The sequence below is a fragment of the Sus scrofa genome, chromosome 1 (genome assembly GCF_054392235.1).
Source record: "Sus scrofa isolate SSC_HxYL_T2T_F1_AM1 chromosome 1, Sscrofa_HxYL_maternal_Yorkshire_Landrace_v2.0, whole genome shotgun sequence".
Taxonomy (NCBI): domain Eukaryota; kingdom Metazoa; phylum Chordata; class Mammalia; order Artiodactyla; family Suidae; genus Sus; species Sus scrofa.
In genome coordinates, this window is record NC_139383.1 from 86,641,938 (window position 1) to 86,663,148 (window position 21,211).

The following is a 21,211-nucleotide window of genomic DNA, read 5'->3' on the forward strand; positions in this document are numbered from 1 at the left end:
GCAGCTTGGGTGACTGTTGAGGCATGGGTTTCATCACTGGCCCTGTGCAGAGGGTTAAAGGATCTGGCATTGCTGCAGATGTGGTGTAGGTTGCAGCTGTGGTCCAGGAATTTCCATATGCCAAGGGTGCGGCAAAAAAAAAAAAAAAAAAAAAAAAAAAAGAATACTGACCCTTTCTACTCTGCCCCCCAAAATGTATTAATCAAAATATATCGTTAAAATCTTGATCCCAGTTAACATGCAGGTACTGAGCTTCCCTTCCCACCCCCTTTGCCAAAGCAAAGAGAAAGACAGGCCCACCTGTACTCACATTCACAGGGTTTGTGACCTTGGACTCAGACACGCCCTCCACTCTACCCTTTGATATTAGTTACTTGGTGCAGAGGTCACAGTCTGCATTGAAAACACCCGACTGCACTCTAGGTGATGCTGTGTGTTGAATCAGGCAAAGGAATAACTTGGTAACAAAGGAGCTACTTACTCCGCAGTATCGGTCACCATTAAATATCTGTGGGGGCAGAGGGTTGCCCTGAGCAGGCTTCTTTTCCGGAGGGATGTTTTTGTACATCCACTGCCTCTGTTCTTCTGACATTGTGATGTCGACTTCCTCAAACTCTATCTTGTTGGCTTCCAGAAATCTCACCACATCCTGCTGCTTCTTCTTTATCTGCAGAGAGAAGACCTACAAATAAGGAGAAATGCTCCTCTGAAACCACATGGAAGTATTTCCAATTGGAATAGGATCAGATTTCTCATGGATGGAGGTCACTGATCCAAAAAAAAAAAAGGTGATTTTTGCTGAGGCCATGCACTGCCCGCTCCTCCTTGGTTACTCAGCAAACATCTGAGCAAATTTTGCCACTCTGATTTCTTCACAGAATTCTGGGGCACAACTCAGACTGTCTGGGGAGGGGCAGGCCAGGTCTGAAGTGAAAATTCACTTAGTTCTTAGGGTCCATACCTCCTCCCCACTCTTAACCCCCAGGAGTCGACATTTACAGTCATGAAAGCCCCCCTCTGCCCCGAACCGTTTGAAGACCAGGTGTAGCCCCTCTGAGATGTCAACACTTCACTGATTCCTGGGAGCGGCCACATTTTTATTCCCCTCAGCAGCCTCTCTCAGATATTCCACAGCCGTCGCCACTGTCATGAAAGCATCCTTTCATCAGTTTCACAAGAGAAAAATGTTCTCCACTGGTAAGGTGGGAGTAAACAACAAGCATCGTCTTACTTTGAACTCTATTTCTTAACCCTTCCTGTGCCTCTGATCTTTCATGTTTCCTTTTTCAGTCACTAGGGGTCAGGTGTGCTCTTGAAGAGCTGCAAACATGTCTGCAGGTTTTCAAAATGTCACCAATCCTGTTAATTTAAGGTCCTGTATTAACCAACCGAGTTGAGAGCGACAATAATCAATATTGTAAACACAGCATGTAAAACGAGAGAAAGCAAGCGAGCTTTTTCTAAAGGATTCTGGGAACTCGCATAAAAAACAAACTTAAGGAGCTCCCGTCATGTGGCACCACAGAAACGAACCCGACTAATAGCCATGAGGATGTGGGTTCGATCCCTGGCCTCCCTCAGTGGGTTAAGGATCTGGCATTGCTGTGAGCTGTGGTGTAGGTCACAGACACGGCTTGAATCTGATGTTGCTGTGTCTGTGGTGTAGGCCGGCAGCTGTAGTTACGATTGGGCCCTTAGCCTGGGAACCTCCATATGCCTCAAGTGCAGCTCTAAAAAAGCAAAAGAAATAGACAAAAACTTAAGTGGTGAAGTAAATGTGATGATGGCCAAAGAAAAGAATCCTTTTGGGGTGGCCGGGCAGCTAGAAAGACTTTTCGTCTCAGAAAATAAAACGCTGAAGAACAAACTTTCACATACTGATTTGCCTTCATCCAGCTCCCCAAAAGCCTCAGTGATCCATGTCTCTGGGGTGGACATGTTACTCATCCTGAGCACAGAGGCTCTGAGCACTGGGTTCAAGTCGGTGAGTGACTAGCAAGATGGCATAGTTAGTATGGACAGAAATAAAAAGCTGGCAAAAGAGAACACTGTATGCTCAATGATATTATAAAATGACAGAATTACTGTATGGTTGTAAATCCAAGTTGAAAATGACAGTACCCCAATTTCTTGAGTTAGGCCGTTTCTCATGGCTGAAAAAGGTGACTTTTTCCCCTCATTCATCCGACTGCAGAATATAGTCATATTCTTTTGGAAAGTGAGCATGCAAAAAAGCATCATCCATCCTACTTAATTTTCCCTTACAACCCAACCAGATAGAGTTTATAAGTGTTCACCTATTTTGATCAAAATCCTAGTGTGCGTTCTTGTCAAGACAATCATGGTCCTGAAATCCTTCTTTAATGGTTCCCCACTGCCCTGTGTAAAATAAACCAACAAGAAGTTACCCACAGTCCTACTACCCACACAACCACTGCCAAAATTTAAACAGGGGAAAGGGTCTGGATTTAATGCCTCTATTTGGAGCGCTACAAAGCCAGCACATTTCAATTGTGCATGGTGTGATCAACAAGAAAACGTTCATGGTCAAACCTTGGTTTTCCTTATATAATGTACAGATGTACAACCTTCATCATTACCCCCAAATGTGCATACATAAAAGCTCACCCATACTCAGTATGAGGATAAATCAAGACACATACAGCTTCTGGAGTTCCCGTCGTGACTCAGTGGTTAACGAATCTGACTAGGAACCATGAGGTTGCAGGTTCGATCCCTGGCCTTGCTCAGTGGGTTAAGGATCCGGTTTTGCCATGAACTGTGGTGTAGGTCACAGATGCGGCCCGGATCTGGCGTTGCTGTGGCTCTGGCGTTGGCCAGCAGCTGTAGCTCCAATTCAACCCCTAGCCTGGGAACTTCCAGATGCTGCAGGTGGGGCCCTAAAAAGCAAGAAAAAAAAAAAAAAAAAAAAGAAGAAGAAGAAGGAAAGCCAAATGATTAAAAGGAAAAAAACAGTGCTAGAGCAATCACCCAAATAAACAAAGAGAAGATAATTAACCCAGGGAAGGAAGCTCCAAGTGGTTGTTTGTGACCTTAGCATCATCAGGAAGGAAGATGAGTCATGCCACCAGTTGTTTTTTTCTTTTTTTTCTTTCCCCCTGAGGTCTACCAGGTGAAGAGGGCAGAAACTGGCAGGACTTGGGAGAAGCAGGGCCCCAGGTAATGGAAAGCCTCCCCTGTGGCAATGGGAGGCGTCAAGGGCACTTCACAGGCTGGCATAAACCCAGAGTTCAGATAACAATAACATAAACCGTCACTTCCCTGACACAAAGAGCTGTTTTCTCCTCCGTCTCAACCATCCTGAACAAAATGTATCTTACAATGAACACCAGAAGAAATTTGGGGAGCAGGTGAAAGAGGAGGAAATTGTGGGCCAAAGGCTGCTGCCTTCACCCACGTCAATGTGCCCTTGTTGAGGAGGGGACAGTATGTTGAACAAGTTTTTTGGCAGGGTTTTTTTTCCTTCAAACACACTTAGAAGCCATAGCAGGAGTTCCTTTTGCGGCTCAGCGGTTAACAAGCCCAACTAGCATCCATGAGAATGCAGGTTTGATCCCTGGCCTTGCTCAGTGGGTTAAGGATCCAGAATTGCCGCGAGTTGTAGTAGAGGTTGCAGACACGGCTCAGATCCCGCATTGCTGTGGCCTCGGTGTAGCTCTGATTGGACCCCTAGCCTGCAAATCTCTATATGCCTCAGGTGTGGCCCTAAAAAAGACAAGAAGAAGAAGAAGAAGAAGAAGCCATAACAGATAATGACAGTTATTTACCCAGCAGCCAATCTCCCTTTCTTTTTTGGTAACAGAAGCCTAGTTTTGTTTCAGAAAGCAATGAACAGGGACCTGCTGTATAGCACAGGAAACTCTATCCAATGCGCTGCGATAATCCGTGCAGGGAAAAAAATGTGAAGACGAATGGATGTATGTGTCTTCGTAGAACTGAATCACTCTACTGTATAGCAGAAATGATCACAGTGTTTTAAGTCACCTATACTTCAGTAAAACTTTAAAAAAAAGAAAAAGAAAAAAGAAAGCAATGTACTCAGCTACAAAAACCCCGTTGTCTCAAACTCCTCTGCAGCTATAGGGGTGATCCCAAAACACAGTGCTGGCCAATGAGACAGACAGTGGCTGCTCGCTGGGAAGGCTCCACTTCATGAATGAAAAGACCAAGTCCATTTTGCACCTGGTTTTTCTTCCCCCTTCTCCCAGAAAAAGTATGCACATGGTGCCTGAAGGTGCAGAAACCATTTGGCAAATGTGAAAACAAACACCATAGGCTAAGGGTGATAGAGCAGAATGACAGGAGAATGACACTTTAAGCTTCGGTACTAGTCTTGTGTAGCCCATGCTAAACCTCTCTGTATTAAACAAATAAAGTCCTAGTTAAGGCACTCTTTGTCAAATTTTCTACAGTTTGCCTCTAAACGCAGTGCTACTTGGTAAAACTCTTAATTGCTCCATAAAATGCCTTCAGCAATATTGTAGTATGATGGATTGAAAATAAAAGCTATTACTGCACAGCAGAGCTGAGAAATAAAAGCTGGAAGTCATAAATTTCATGTAAGTGAAATGACTATTTGTCACCAGATAAACAGAGGAATTTTTATTCTTTTCCTTGTAAAGCAACAATAAAGTTATTGGACCTAACACAGGAAGATATCTAAGAACTCATGCAAGTTGCCTTTTACCTTATCATTCAAACATACACCATGACATATCATTCAAAGCAATTAAAGGGAACAGACACTGTTAAACTTCTCCAGCTAGATCACAGGGAGGCCCACAGGCCAATTCGAGCCTGCTAACTATTTCTGTACGGCCCACAGCCAAAAACAGATCTCATCTTTTTTTTCTTTTCCCTTTTTTCAGGGCCATATCTGCGACATATGGAAGTTCCCAGGCTGGGGGTTGAATCAGAGCTGCAGCTGACAGCCTATACTACAGCCACAGCAACACAGGATCTCAGCTGCATCTGCGACCTACACCACAGCTCACAGCAACACCAGATCCTTAACCCACTGAGCAAGGCCAGGGACTGAACCCGCATCCTCTTAGATACTAGTTGGGTTCATTACCGCTGAGCCACAATGGGAACTCTGGTCTTTATCTTTTTAAATGGTTGAAAAAAAATCAAAATAATAATAACATTTCATGACATGTAAAACTTCTGTGAGACCCACGCACCTATGATCAATTAATAAACCACAAAGGAGGCAAGAATATACAATGGAGAAAAGACAGTTTCTTTAATAAGTGGTGCTGAGAAAACTGGACAGCTACATGGGAAAAGAATGAAATGAGGACATTCTCTAACACCACACACAAAAATAAATTTGAAAGAGATTAAAGACCTAAATATTAACTGGAGTAAAAGACAGGCAGAACACTCTTTGACATCAATCACAGCAGTATCTTCATGGATCAGTCTCCTAGAGGAATGGAAATAAAAACAAAAATAAACACACAGAACCTAATTCAACTTAAAAGCTTTTGCACAGCGAAGGAAACCATAAACAACATGAAAAGAGAACCTACAGACTGGGAGAAAATATCTGCAAACAATGCGACCAAAAAGGGATGAATCTCCAAAATATACACACAGTTCAATAACCAAAAATTCAATGAGATACAAATTTCAATGCCCATAAATATAGCTGGGTTGGAAGACAACCCCATCGGTTCACTTACATATCCCTCACTGCTGCCTTCCCTCTGGAATCGCACTGTTGAGCCTTTGTAAGTACTTTAGCCTTGTATGGTTCCCAAAGCCTAAAGTACTTACCAGCTGACCTTTTCAGACAAAGTTTGCCAACTCTGTGCTAGATCTCAGGTCTTTCATTTCTGGCTCAAAGCTGACTCTCTCAGTGAGGTCTTCCCAGACCAGGTGATTTTACATTTCTACCAGCACCCCCAGAACTCCCTCCTCCCCTTTAATGCTTTTGTTTTCACTGCAGCCCTTGGCATCTGACATTCTGGTTGTTTTAAGCATTTGGCCACCTTCTCCTATCAGAATACAAATTCCATGTGGGCAGAGGGTTCTATCTGCTCATCTGTTCACTACTGTGTCCTGGGGTTGAGAACTGGCATCTGGAACAGACCAGACACTCAATAAATGGCTGTTAATGAACAACTAAGATTTTCCCAAGTAGAAGGACCAGTGTCGCTCTAAGGCTGCTTCTCTTACCATGAGGATGAGATACCTCCTGGGAAAACCCTCTCAAAACACCTCAGTTGTATTAATTATCTATTACAATTGTATTTACTCATCTGTTTACTTGCTTTTATGCTCACCTTTCTGTCCACTGTCAGTTCTGGAAGTACAGGGTCTGGCACACAGGAGGCCCTCAGCAAATATTAACTGAGTTGATGATTAAAGAATGATCACTCCAGGGCCAAACATCAAAGATTTCCAGGTGATGGTCAAGAGATCAAACTGAATTGACAATTTAATTCAGGAAAAATTTAATTCAGGATGATTTAATTCAGTAGCTGAAGTTTAGCCAAACAGGAATGTGGATCAAACAGCAATACTTCGCAGTGGATGCTAAAGCTGTATGATTTTCAAAAGCAGTATGTCTCAGATATGAGTAACTGCATACAAGCAGTATGTCTCAGATACGAGGAACTGCATAAAATCATTCCAAAGAATCTCTGGACCCTGAGCCTAAAAAAGGTTTCTAAGGTTGACATGATACTAAAGAAAGAAGTTGTATGCGATTGGATGTTTTATTTTTTTACTGTTTGGCAATAAGCCTATTTATTTATTTTATTTTTATTTTTAGGGCTGCATCTGCAGCATATGGAAGATCCCTCGCCAGGGGTCAAATCAGAGCTACAGCTGAGGCCTATGCCACAGCCATTGCAACTCAGGACCTGAGCTGCATCTGCAACCTATGCCACATCTTGTGGCAATGCCGGATCCTTAACCCACTGAGCAAGGCCAGGGATCAAACCCGCATCTTTATGGATACTAGTTGGGTTCTTAATCACTGAGCCACAATGATTATATGTTTAAATAAATGCTGCTGTCAGTTAACTTCAAAAACTGCCAAGCACACAACATAGCATTTTGTTTTACCCAAACATTTTTATAAGAATGTTGATATATTTGCAAATTGTGGCAACTGAACATGAAGCAAATATGTTGGTATTTCCTTGACTCTGCTTCCAGTTGCTACCGCAGAATTCTAGTGCCCTCAACCCCTTCCCCCAAATTATTTCTAGGAGCTCTCAATCAAGTTCCTCCCACGTGCTTGGAAGCAGCCTTCTTGGCCCCTTCTGTATCACCACCAAATCCTATGTTGAAACCCAACCCCCGAGGTGATGGCATTTGAAGGTGAGGTTCATGGGAGGGAATTAAGTGATGAAGGTGATGTGTTCTTATATAAGAGGACCAGGAACATTCCTGCCTCCATCCACCATGTGAGGACAGAGCAAAAAGACTGCAGGCTGCAACCCGGAATTGAGGTATCCCCAGAACCCATTCCTGCTGGCTCCCTGATCTTGGACTTCCAGCCTCCAGAACTGTGAAAAGTTTCTGTTGTTGATAATCCCCACCTGCCCATGGTATTTTCTTATGGGACCCTGAACAGATGAAGACAATAGACCTTTACCCTTTCAACTCCAAACTCCTGCTGGACCCAGATTTGCTGAGGACTCCACTGCTGCACCCAAATCCTGGGGACCCACCCCCAGGGGAGTGTGGGTGATGAGCTGTTTGGGCTGGTACTGATGAGTCTGCTGATGCGGCACCAACACTCAGTGATCTGTGGAAATCCTAGTGACAATGCCAGTAGTTTTCAGTGGCCACCTCCTGACTCAGGAATCCCTGGGGAAGTGGATCAGAGGCCAGGCTAAATAAACTACACCGCACTTGACTTTCACTTACCCCCTATTCCGAGGCACAGACTTAGACGTAAGTAAGACTGTATCCTCCTCCACTCTCTCCCCTGGTAGAATCAGTTCTTTCCCAGAAGGCTGCCAGTTAACTTATGCAATTAAGAAGACTGTCAGATTTCTTCCAGATGCTTCCAGACCTGATGGTCATGTTTGAATTCAGGGGTGAACACAGCTGATGCTGCATTCTGGGACTTGGGGAGTTGCTAGTAAATAAAGACATCATCAACTTGAATAAGACAGGACTTGTTTTTCTTTAACTGAGATTTAACATGAGCAACTGTGGGAAAGCAAGCTTAAAGAAGAAGCACAGATGGAAGAGAAGAAAAATTGGAACAGGAGTTCCCATCGTGGCACAGTGGAAATGAATCTGACTAGGAACTATGAGGTTGCCGGTTCGATCCCTGGCTTTGCTCAGTGGGTTAAGGATCCCACGTTGTGCTAAGCTGTAGTGTTGGTCGAAGATGCGGCTTGGATCCTGTGTTGCTGTGACTGTGGCATAGGCCGGCAGCTATAGCTCCAATTCGATCCCTAACCTGGGAACTTCCATATGCTGCAGGTGTGGCCCTAAAAAGCAAAAAAAAAAAAAAACCAAAAAAACAAAAAAACAAAAAAAACTGGAACGAACCAAAAAAGGGATGTACTTTAGAGTGAGACTGTCCTGGTTTTAATCCTGGCCTTATCAGTTGAGTAGCCTTGGAGAAATTACTAAGCTTCTCATTTGGCCTTAATTTCCAAAACTGTGGAATGGACCCAGTACCTTTTTTTATAGGTTTATTGGGAGGATTAAGTAAGAAAAGAGATTAAAAGAATAAGCATTGCTTTACTGCTTCATTCATTCAAGCATATTAATTCTTCCTTTGCCCTAGATGTGGCTTCTGCAAAAAATATCAAGTAGCTTCTGAGAACCTGCAAAGCTTTAGGTAGTTGATGCAACAGTTCTTCATTTCACCTACTTTCACCCTTCAATTACACAAGTTTTCTTTCTTCTGACTTGAGGCAGATGTAAGACTGATGAGGGCCTTTTATGTCTCTCCTGTGGAACAAGTCAAAAGCAGGCAGAAGCAAGAGAACAGAAAGGATAGATGCTTATAACTTGATCCACCAAAGAGGAGAGGCACACCAGACTAGGAGGAGGAGGGGATCCAACTCAAAAGGGAGCAAAGGACTCTTTTCCTGGTCAAAGACTGCAGGAACTTTCCAGTGATTGAAAGTAGGGTACCTAGAGATCTATCATTTCATGGCAAATTCTTTAACTAATATACACTGCTAGACTCACTGGGCATTATTTATCATAAACTAGGTATTATTTCTCATAGAGTATGCTTCTAGATTAATTACTCCAAAAGCTATTCACTACCCCTCCCTGAAGACTGAAAGATGAAAGCCCAGCATCCCAGGCACCCCTCAGCTGGGCAGCTACATGACCCAGATTTAGCTGCTAAGCTGGGGGCTGAAGTCAGCTGGGTGGAACTGCTGCACAAGGCTCTGACCTCCTGCTGAAGCCAAGGGATTATGGGTCCCAGGTCCTGTACCCCTTCCCTTCCTTCTTGCCTGGAAACCTGGTGTAAGGGATGGAGGGGAAGAGGAAGTTTGTTTGTTTGTTTGTTTTCCCTCGGCTGCCCTATGGCACATGGAGTTCCAGGGCCAGGTTTCAGAAACAAGCAGCAGCTGTGGCAACACTGAATCCCTAACCCACCACACCAGGGCTGGGGAATCAAACCTGCATCCCAGCACTCCCAGATGCGGTACACATACACAATGGAATATTATGCAGCCATTAAAAGGAATGAAATACCAGCATTTTTAGCAACATGGATGGGCCTAGAAATTATCATGCTGAGTGAAGCCAGTCAGACAATGAGACACCAACATCAAATGCTTTCACTGACATGTGGAATCTGAAAAAAGGACAGAATGAGCTTCTTTGCAGAACAGATACTGACTCACAGACTTTGAAAAACTTATGGTCTCCAAACAGTTTGGGGGGTGCGGGGGATGTGCTGGGGTTGTGGAATGGAAATCCTATAAAATTGGATTGTGATGATCATTGTACAACTACAAATATAATAAATTAATTGAGTAATAATAAAATAAAATAAACATGAGGTTACACATAAAGTATTGTGTCTCTGGTGTCTATTTCACTCTACCTTCCTAGAAAGCAAATACCAGGTTACTAAGCCAAAGATAACAATGAGAAAGGCCATCCTGCGAGAGATTGAAACTTGAGTTTTAGGGAATTAGAGTGTCAGAAAGGGGAATCAAGAAATACAGGGCCATTTTTTAAAGAATGACTATATGTGCTATAAATTAAAGTAATACAATTGTTTGTTTATTGATTGATTGATTGTCTTTTCAGGGCTGCACCCACAGCATAGGAAGTTCCCAGACTAGGGGGCAAATCGGAGCTGTAGCTGCCGGCATACACCACAGCCACAGCAACTCAGGATCCAAGCTGCATCTGCGACCTACACCACAGCTCACGACAATGTTGGATCCTTAACTCACTGAACGAGGCCAGGGATCAAACCATTATCCTCATGGATCCTAGTGGGATTCGTTAACTGCTAAGCCATGACGGACCTCCAAGCAACACAATTGTAATGATGGAAAAGACTGTGCTTTTTTGTCTCTGTAACAAGACCATAGTCCCTGGTAGTTACAAGGCACTCAATTTGTGTGTATTGAACAAATAAACATTATTGAGCTTGAATAAATACTTTTAACATATTTTCTTTTTTAACCAGAAATCATTTTGTATCTTGTTTTCTTCACTAACTTGCACTGGCTTTCTTCCATGTTTATAATGTTAAGTCATCTTTTCAATTAAAAAAAAAAAAACCATAATATCACCCTGAAGTAATTAGTTTTCATATTACCTTCCAAGAACTCAACATTTAGAAACAGACTTTACATGGTATCCCTAATAACATACATATTTGGGGTAGGATGTTTCGGTTGTTTTAAAAATATTTTGTTTTTATAACATCATTGCATGCATTAATTGTATTAAGTACTTACTCTAGTATTTAGAACATTATCCAACCATTGGAAATTTAAGTGTGTTCTAGAGATATTTTTCTTTTATAAAAAAAGAAAACTGTTTCAGAAAGTTCCCGTTGTGGCTCAGGGGTAATGAGCCTGACCAGTATCCATGAGGATGCAGATTTGATCCCTGGCCTCGCTCAGTGGGTTAAGGATCCGGCATCACCATAAGCTGTGGTGTAGGTGGCAGATGCGGCTAGGATCCTGCATTGCTGTGGCTGTGGTGTAGGCAGGCAGCTGTAGCTCTGATTCAACCCTTAGCCTGTGAACTTCCATATGCCGCGGGTACAGCCCTGAAAAGCAAAAAAAAAAAAAAAAAAAAAAAAAAAAAAAAGTGATGGGAAAGAATATGAAAAAGAAAATATATGTACAACTGAATCACTGCTGTACAGAATAAAGTAACACAACTTTGTAATTCAACTACACTTCAATAAAATAAAGTTAAAAAAAAAATAGAACGTCGAATAGATTTCAGACAAGCAAAGAGAAATTAACAAACATCCCCACACTGTCCTCTAGAACTAAAAGTCCATCCTTGTCTATTTTTAAACTGATGATCAACATCAATTTTTTAAAGCTGACAGCCAACATCAACGTAAATAGCCATTTATTTGGAGTCACACTTAGTCACCCCTCTTCTGCAATTACAGATTAAGACCAAGAAGTTATTAAGATGGGGAATTTCCGTTGTGGCTCAGCAGAAACGAGTCTGACTAAAATCCATGAGGATGCAAGTTTGATCCCTGGCGTCGCTCAGTGAGTTAAGGATCTGGCCTTACTGTACCCATGGCATTGGTTGCAGCTGCGCCTCAGATTACATCCCTGCCCTGGGAATTTCCATATGCTTTGGGTGTGGGAATAGAAGAAAAGGAAAGGAAAGGGAAAGGGAAAGGGAAAGGGAAAGGGAAAGGGAAAGGGAAGGGAAGGGAAGGGAAGGGAAGGGAAGGGAAGGGAAGGAAAGGAAAGGAAAGGAAAGGAAAGAAAAGAAAATGTGGTGGGAATCAGGTAATTAGGATTTACCCACATCTTAGAAAAACAGAAAATTCAGAAGATCTAGCGGTGGTACCGATTCTCCTGCCCAACCTAAAAACCTTGATTCCATCTCTGACTCTCCCTGATGACACAATGAATCCCTAAATCATTAATCATCAAGTTCCTGCTTTCAAAGTTTTTCTTGAACTCACCCATGCTTCTCCATTTCACTGACATGAGCCCATGCCAAGCCATCCCCTCTCATCTACCTCTATCTTCCTATATCTTCTTCTAGCCAGATTTCCTCAAAAACTGTTTTTCCTCAAAAACTGTTTTCCTCAAAAACTAAAGTGACCTTTTTAAATAAGCACAAACCTAATAGTTTCACACCTCTGCTTAAAAACCTTCCAGGAACTTCCCATCATCCCTAAGGCGAAGGTAGAAATCCATGCCCAGGCCCTCAAGCCCACTTTTGCAGCTCACAGTCCCTCTCCGCCTGATCCTGTTGCAGTGGTTTCCCTACTTGCTTGTGGAAAGGAGGAAGCTGATTCCCAAAGTTTCTGATTCGGTAAGACTGGGGTGGGGCTCAAGAACCTGAGCCAATTCTTGGCTGGGGCTTAAGAATTTGCATTTCACATCCATCCAATGGAGTATTACATGGCCGTGCCAATGAATGAGGTACAGATACAGGCCACAATAGGGATCAACCTCGAAAATGTTATTTATGCTCAAGTGAAAGAAAGTGGTCAGAAAGGGCCATATAATGTATAATTCCATTTACTTAAAATGTCCAGAGTGTAGACTCATCTACAGACAGGAAGCAGACTAGTGGTTGTCGAGGGCTGAGTGAGGGGGAGGGGGCAGGGTAGGTACCTCGAGGGGGTGCGGTACTGGCACTTGAGGTCCCAGCCTCTCCAGGTCATCTCCCATCTCCCCTTCCCTACACTTATCTCCTCACCACAGTGACTAACACTTGCCTCCCCTGCCTCGAATGCCTTCCTGACTTCTCAACATTTAGGTCTTCCTCCTACAAAGATCAACCTAGAGCCCACCTCTCACCCTGTACCTCCCCAGTCCAGAATAGCCTCCACTTACTTCCTCACTTGGTGTCTAAGAGCTACTGGGTCCTGTCCAGTAATTTTCAGTTCTGCAAGACAGGGAACGTATGCTATACCTCTTTTTTGGGGGTCTTTTTAGGCCTGCACTTGTGGCATATGGAGGGTCCCAGACTAGGGGGCAAATCAGAGCTGTAGCCACCAGCCTACATCACAGTCACATCAATGCCAGATCCAAGCTGCATCTGCAACCTACACCACAGCTTATGGTAACGCCGAATCCTTAACACACTGAGCAAAGCCAGGGATCAAAGCCCAGTCCCCATGGGTACCAGTGAGGTTTGTTACCACTGAGCCACGACTGGAATTCCTCTTTGATTTTAAAGTACTTTGTACACAGCCTCAGCAAATAATGAAGTTGCTGAAACAATGGATGTGAAACTGTCAACAACAGACCACAATCCTGAAATAGAGCCATTTGTCTTTCAACTGTTCAGTGACTTGTCACTGCTCTTTTGACAGAGAGGTGAGCTAGGTAACTAACCCAGTAATCAGGACTAGAATCCATATCTCCTAACAAGCAACCTAATATGTGTTTCTCTGCCTCTGCCAATGATTTAAGTTTAGGAGCTGGGAGATCAAGAACTCTTGTCCCAGAATATCATCCCAAGTGAAAATACAAAGCCTTATACTCCGTTAAACTACTTCAAGCAACTAGTTTCAAGATATTAGCAAGGAAGCAGTTAATGTTCAAAAATTAAACATTCTGGAAACACACAACATCATGAGTCAGAGTTACAAAAACAGAAGGGAAGAAAAAGCCACACAAACACTTCAGATGTTGAAGTGATCAGACACAGAATATAAAATAAGTTTGCTCAATATATTCAAACAAAGAAAAGAGGGGTAGGTAATTGGAAATTCCGCTGTAGCACAGCGGATTAAGGATCCAGCATTGTCTCTGTGGTGGTGAGGGTTCAATCCCTGGCCCAGCGCAGTGGGTTTAGGATCCAGCTTTGCCACAGTCGTAGCAGAGGTCACAGCTGTGGTTTAGATTTGATCCCTGGCCCAAGAACTTCCACATGCCACATGAGGTCAAAAAAAAGGGGTAATTTAAAAGTAAGTGATAGGTGGAATTTCAGCAAATTTCAGTCCTTCAAAGCTTCCAGGTAAGACATGAGCAAAAGCCCAAGGTCACAAGCTAAGCTATCTGCCTCCACAATCCCACACCAAGGACATCCAGGGATCCAAACAGGAATTTAAATTATGAGCAAAGAGGCAGAGACCCACCAATGCCACTATAAAAACAGTGGCAATCAGCAAGTTAAAGATCTGGTGTTATCACTGCTGTGGTATGGGTTCCATCCTTGGCCCTGGGCTAAAAACAAAAAAGTGCCAAGGCCAAACAAAATCCTGTTCCACTCACAGAAGATGCAAATGAACCAAAATGCATGCTACTTTTATTTCTTTAAGGGAAAGTTTTAAGCACTGCAGAATAATCACAAAAGTATCTTTCTGCCAAAGATATTAAAATGTTTACAAATCACAAGGGGGAGGAACACACATCATCTAAACACAAGGTCTGAAATGAACAAATGGAAGCTCCTAATGGGCAATTATCACTTTAAAATCATGGCCCAAGCCAAGTACTTAGAAAAGGTTTCTAAGTGGAAATAATGGGATGGATGAAAAGGAAACCCAGATTCAGGCCAAATGATAAACATGCCCTCCTAATGTTATTTCCATCTCAAAAACATCCGTTGGATCCCCCTCCCTACTCCAAAGTCCATTCTGCTGTGTGGGCATTAGTTCATTCATCCTGCAAATACTGAGTACCAGCCCAAAGATGTGGCAGGCACTCTGTGAGAGCTCAGTCATCAGCCCACCTTTATGGTCCATGCGGGCCACAGCGAGCCCATCCTATTCTCTCACTGTGCATCCTAAGTCCACTTTGCCCACAGCCTCATTGCTCCTCAAAGCCTCAGTGGTAAAGGACCACTTTGGTGGTGTTCTTGCTGTTCTAATGTTCCCATACTTTAATGTCCCAATGTTTTAATATTCTGATACTTTCAGAAAATGAATTTCTAGAAAAATGAAATGACAAAGACACACAAAATAGAAGCCTCAAGTTTTCATTATTACATACAAAAAAAACCATAAAATTATTCTGTAAACTTGCCAGAGAAGTTTCTAAATCTTTATCCACAACTGTACTCCACAGATCACACTTTCAGCCTGCTCCAAAACTGACTGATGGAGAAAGTGACTGGGTCATGAGGGTGGAAAATAAATTAGGAGTTTGGGATTAACATATACACACTACTATATATAAAATAGATGAACAACAAGGACCTACTGTATAGCACAGGGAATTATACTCAATATCTTACAGTAATCTATAAAGGAAAAGAATCTTGATAGACAGATAGACAGACATAAATGAATCACTTTGCTGTACACTTGAAACTAACATGACACTGTAAATTAACTATACCTCAATCGATAAAAGAAAACATAAAAAAAAGAAAGGAAAAGAGGAGTTCCTGTCATGGCACAGCAGAAATGAATCCAACTAGTACCCACGCAGATGCGGGTCTGATCCCTGGCCTCTATCAGTGGGTTAAGGATCAAATCCAGTGTTGCCGTAAGCTGCAATGCAGGTGACAGGTCGAAGATGTGACTCGGATCCTGAGTTGCTATGGGTGTGGTGTAGGCTGGCAGCTGTAGCTCGGATTTGACCCCTAGCCTGGCAACCTCCATATGCCACCTATGTGGCTCTAAAAAGAAAAAAAAGGCAAAGAATTTGACTGGATCTTTTTTTTTTTTTTTTTTTTTTTAAATGGCCACACCCAAGGCATATGGAAGTTCCTGGGCCAGGGACTGAATCTCAGCCACAGCTGCAGCAACGCTGGATCCTTTAACCCACTGCACCAGGCTGGGGAGCGAATACACACCTCCTCAATAACCCAAGCTGCTGCAATTGGATTCTTAACCCACTGTGCCACAGCGGGAACTCCAAAATTGGCTGAGTCATTATATAATGACTCCTGTCAATTAAATCATCTCCATACAGTCTCCACTTCCTATCCAAGTTCTATTTATTTTTCCAAGTTCAGCCCCAAACCCACACTGTGTTCAACTACCCTAACCCAGTGTTTCTCAGTTGAGGCAGTTTCGCTCCCCCGAGGAAACATTTGCTGATGTCTGCAGGCATTTTTGGTTGTCACATTGGTTGTCACAACTGGCAGCTAGTGGGCAGAGGCCAGGGAAGCTGCTAAACATCCTATGATATACAGGACATCCCCCACCCCAAACGTCAACAGTGTGGATGCTGAGAAACCCTGACTTCCACCAACCATTGTCCTCCCAGATCGCCTCCTCCTCAAACTGCCGTTATACCCACAGTCACCATCCACCTAGAGTTTAGTGACATACGGCCTGGTACTGCTTTTAACAGTTGTGTGTGTCTGTGCCTTTTTCCCCAATCTAACTCCAAAATCCTCTGGAAGATGAAGACTGTGTGCCTCACATCTGCCCCCACCCTGGACTCAGCAGGGAGCCTTCCAGGAGCTGCTAGTTACCTACCTGTGAGCTGATCTGTCTCCATTCCCACCTGCTAAATGTAAATAGCTCTAACTAGTTCCTCCATCAACTCAGGCAATAAAATATTTTTACTCTGCATTTTGGAAAAAAAAAAAAAAAAGCCAAATAACTTGTATTACTTAGCAATGTGAAGCCATAAAAAAATCGCTAGCAAAAACCTGGAATGAGAAATGTGGGTGGTTTGATGTTATTGTTTTTACATTCCCCATCAAGATGATGTGTTTACTTTTTCAAAGGGAAAAGTCACCCAAGTATAAAATACGAACCTGGAATGCCACTATCTTGCAAGACTATCTATGAAAATTATGCATAACTTCATAAACACGCTTCCTGTTAATTAGGGGATAGTGTGTAGAAAAAGCTGCTCCAGCAAAACTTGCTATCATAGTCAAAATCCTCTGCAGTAATGAGGAAATCCTGCTGAGGATGGTATTTTCCACACCGAGAATGACAGGACTGCAGCCAAAGGCCATGCCTTTATCTGCAGCCAGGAGTTTGGCACTGCAACAGTGTGTTTGAAATCTGTTCTTCCCACTTCTACATCAGCCCATCATCGCTTGTATGAAAAGACTCAGAGATGATCCGGAAACTACACCTGTTTACCTTTGACAAATAATTATGGGGACAGCAGATTATTCTGACATTTTATGGGGGATCATATGATAAGTGCATATTTCCATAGCAGGTGCACACTGATGCTTGAGAGAAAGCCTGCACCTTCTCGCTTGCATCCCATAGACCCGCCCCATCACTTTCTCCTCCCTCCCTGGGCTACTGAGCTAGGCTGGTGCACCCTGTCTGCTGAGAATCCCAACTACCTAACTCCACTCCACTGGACACCTGATTCTGCTTAGGTTCTGCACAAGCGCCACTAGGAGCATAGAAAGTTTGCTGGAATCTCCGAAAGCACCCAGCCTTTCAACAGAAGACCCAATATTCCTGCAGCCCAGATAAGATAACGCCTGTCTTGAAGAGTGCCTCCAAATTCTGGTGTCTCCACCTCAAATTCCTCTCCCTCTATCACCATGTAGTTTCTGCATTCCATCTCGACTCCAAAGACGCCATGGAGAAAGGAACAGAGAACTGGGACAGAGAGCAGAGAGAGAGGCAGGACCTAGAAAAACCTGAGTCTCCGAAAGGTCAAGGAGCCATGAGTCACTCAACAGGTTTTACAAGACCTTGGGGAGGTCCTGCAATGCTGTAGACACTGCCCTAGGAACTAGGGGGACAGAGGTGACAAAGCAAGGTCCAATTTGAGGCTGTGCACAGTTGTTGGGGGTCAGGGTTGGAGACAGGGCTTGTCCACAAGTAATTTCCATAGGACAAAGGAGGTAACACGCAAGTGCACGCAGGGCTAGAGCAGCCCAAAGGCAGGTGCTCAGTGGAGAAGGTACATGGGAAGGGCTATAATGCTACAGCTGAGGTGTAAGCAAGAAACAGAAGCTTAGCATCAGAAATATGGAAAGAAGGACTATAAAGTAAACAGCACCTAGGATGAGGAGGAAAAAGTCTACAGGTATAGTACAGAAGGGAGAGACAGGGAAAAGGAAGGCCAAAGAGGAGTTGCCGCATGGGGATAGAGTTAAGAGAAAGGAGGTTACTTTCTCCTGGGATTGGAGTTTGAGGTTTTCCATATAACTGAAACTTGGCCCTTTAAGCACCAATTTATTATTACCTCACTTTCTTTTCTTTCTGATGGCCGCACCTCTGGTATATGAAAGTTCCCAGGCCAGGGGTTGAACTGGAACTGCAGCTGAGGCCTACACTACAGGATCCGAGCCGCATCTGCAACCTACACCACAGCTCACGGCAACGCTGGATCGTTAACCCACTGAGCAAAGGCAGGGACCGAACCTGCAACCTCATGGTTCCTAGTCGGATTCGTTAACCACTGAGCCATGACGGGGACTCCAACAGGAACTTATTATTATCTTATTTTAAGCTATTTTTATTTTGAAATTTTTCTAAAATGCACATGTGTTCCCTGCATTGTTCAGTAGGGTACATCAAACCAAAATATGCCAACCCTGATTTCATCTGCTCTAGACTAAGAATCATCCTTAGGACCCATTTTTGTCCTTTGATGTAGTAGCTGACATTCTCAGAGCCTGTTGTTTCATCTTAGGCCCAAGAGAGCCCGAAGCTGTGCTTCTAGAATTCTCCACTTCTGCTTTCAGAGCCTCCCTGGGTGATCCCCTACGTGGGGCCTATTTCATTCACAGTCATCTGTGTGATGTTCTGAGGGCAGCCCCCTGCCCCACAAATCTCGCTGCTTCTTCCCAAATGAAAGTTCTAGAATTCTGTTATCTGATAAGAGAACTAAGACCATAACAAACTCACCTCTGATAATGTCAATTCTTCGTACCACTTATTTAAAAAGCAGTGAAATACATCATGTCCCTTGAAGCCTTTATATTTTCCAATCAGACTTCCATCTACTCCACTCCAGTCCCGCCCTGGCACGGTCACCAACTCTTTATTAGCTTTTATTTTTGATGTGGAAGCTAGAGAAGCAATATTTCTTTCTTTTCTTTTTTTTTTTTTTTTTGGTCTTTTTGCCATTTTTCTTGGGCCGCTCCTGTGGCATATGGAGCTTCCCTGGCTAGGGGTTGAATTGGAGCTGCAGCTACCGGCCTACACCAGAGCCACAGCAATGCGGGTCCAAGCCTCGTCTGCAAACTACACCACAGCTCACAGCAACACCAGATCCTCAACCCACTGAGCAAGGCCAGAGATCAAACCCGAAACCTCATCGTTCCCAATCAGATTCGTTAACCACTGAGCCACAACAGGAACTCCTAGAGAAGCAATATTTCTTTTCCATGTGTTCAGGAAATGCATTATGCCAAATTCTCTAAAAGGAAACTTGGGGGTGGGGGGAGAATAAAAAGATGATCAGAACCATCCCCGACCTTAAGGAGTTTAGAACTTGGGAGTTCAAACCAGCTGAGTACAAAATAATTATAGCCAAGGTGAGATGCATCGAGGCCTCAGGAGAGCATTGTAAGGGCTGTGCCCTGGAAAGCTGTGGAAGCTGTCCTCCAGGTTTGGAGAGCAAAGGGGGTGTGTGGGAGGATGGCTTCATTGGGAAATGCTATTAGCATGAGCTTCAAAGAAGGGAGGGGACTCTGACTAGTCCCAATGCAGGATCAGCACAGGCAAGGCAAAGAAAATGGCATGAGAAAAGGCAAGAAGGCAGGGGTTAAAAAAAAAGCCTCATGTATGTATGTATACAGTAGTGCAAAGAAGCAAAAGCCTGGTGTGTGTATACAATAGTCCCAAGAATAGTGAGAGAAAATGCTGCAAAAGTAGGTCATGATTTGATCAAAGTGAAACTGGCACATTGTAAATCAACTAGGCTTTTAAAAATTTTTTTAAAAAGGAAAGTAAGAACCTGACTAGTATCTGTGAGGATGCAGGTTTGATCCCTGGTCTTACTCAGTGGGTTAAGGATCTGGTGTTTCCACAAGCTGCAGCATAGGTTGCGGATGCAGCTCTCATCTGATGTTGCCATGGCTGTGTTGGTACGTAGGCCTCTGCTGCACCTGTGGCCCAGGAAATTCCATATGCTATGGGTGTGGCCCTAAAAAGAAAAGGAAGGAAAAAAAAAAAAAATCCAATCAGAAGTCCCAAGATACCAGGCCAGAAAGTTAAGCCCTGAAAGTAAAAGCCCTAGGGAGCCAATTAGGTTTTGCTACCTGAAACTTCATTAGCAGGAAACTTCATAGATTAAATCTTGTTAAAAGGATGATCCTTTTTTCTCCCCCTTTTAATGGAAAAGGAATTCAAACAGGTGAATTATTAATCATCTCATCTCCGTTAATTATCTCCTAGAATTGTTAATTATCTCCAAACTATCACCATGGAACTCACTACAGGACGTCTGTTAGTCAAACTCTCCCCCTACAGGAAACGCACACAGTGGAAAAGGAATCATCTGGTCTAAAATGAAGGGTGGCGCAGGTACACAAATCAAATTTGTTCCTTGGACAAATCGGGAACAGGAAGGGTGACATCTGTTCCAGTTCACAAGCTCATACAAAATATTTTGGGGAAAAAAAAAAGTCTCTCAGTTTTCCACTGGAGCCTTTTATGTAAGTGACACTTTCTACAATCTTAAAAAGATGTACTTTCCCAATTCAAGAGATGCTATCTTTCTGTCTAGCTCTGAATATGGCATTTCTTGCCCTCATTCACATAAATATACTTGCCCTGGAGACTTACCTACAAGATAGATCATTCTAGTATGTGGCTCTGTTTTCTATGTTCATCTTTTCTCCTCAATCAGATTATTAGCTCTTTGTGGGGAAAGGACCATGTCATATATTAACACTGCATCCAGAACATGCTTGAACATGGGATACTCACAAATAAGTAGGAACTGATTAACTCGGTTAATTATATAGAGAGACTCAATTTTTTCAGATTGATCTAAGTGTGGAATAAAAAAAATTAAAAAGTGCTAGCTTATTAAAAAAAAAAAAAAAAGAATCTCAGTAGTTCCTACTGTGGCATAGCAAAAACAAATCTGACTAGGAACCATGAGGTTGCGGGTTCAATCCCTGGCCTGGCTCAATGGGTTAAGGATCCAGCGTTGCCATGAGCTGTGGTGTAAGT

General features: G+C 43.2%; 1 protein-coding gene across 2 annotated transcripts in view; it reads right to left on the reverse strand.

Annotated features, from left to right (window-relative positions):
• The window catches only part of SH3BGRL2 (SH3 domain binding glutamate rich protein like 2), a 65,432-nt gene that overhangs the window by 26,575 nt on the left and 17,646 nt on the right, over positions 1 to 21,211 (reverse strand). The window contains exon 2 of one of the 2 annotated variants that reach the window (XM_021092127.2): positions 482 to 667. In XM_021092127.2, the coding sequence (XP_020947786.1) occupies positions 482 to 667 (186 nt within the window). Of the gene's footprint in view, positions 1 to 481; positions 683 to 21,211 lie in introns of both variants that reach the window. The other variant, XM_021092122.2, reaches the window with a different exon arrangement.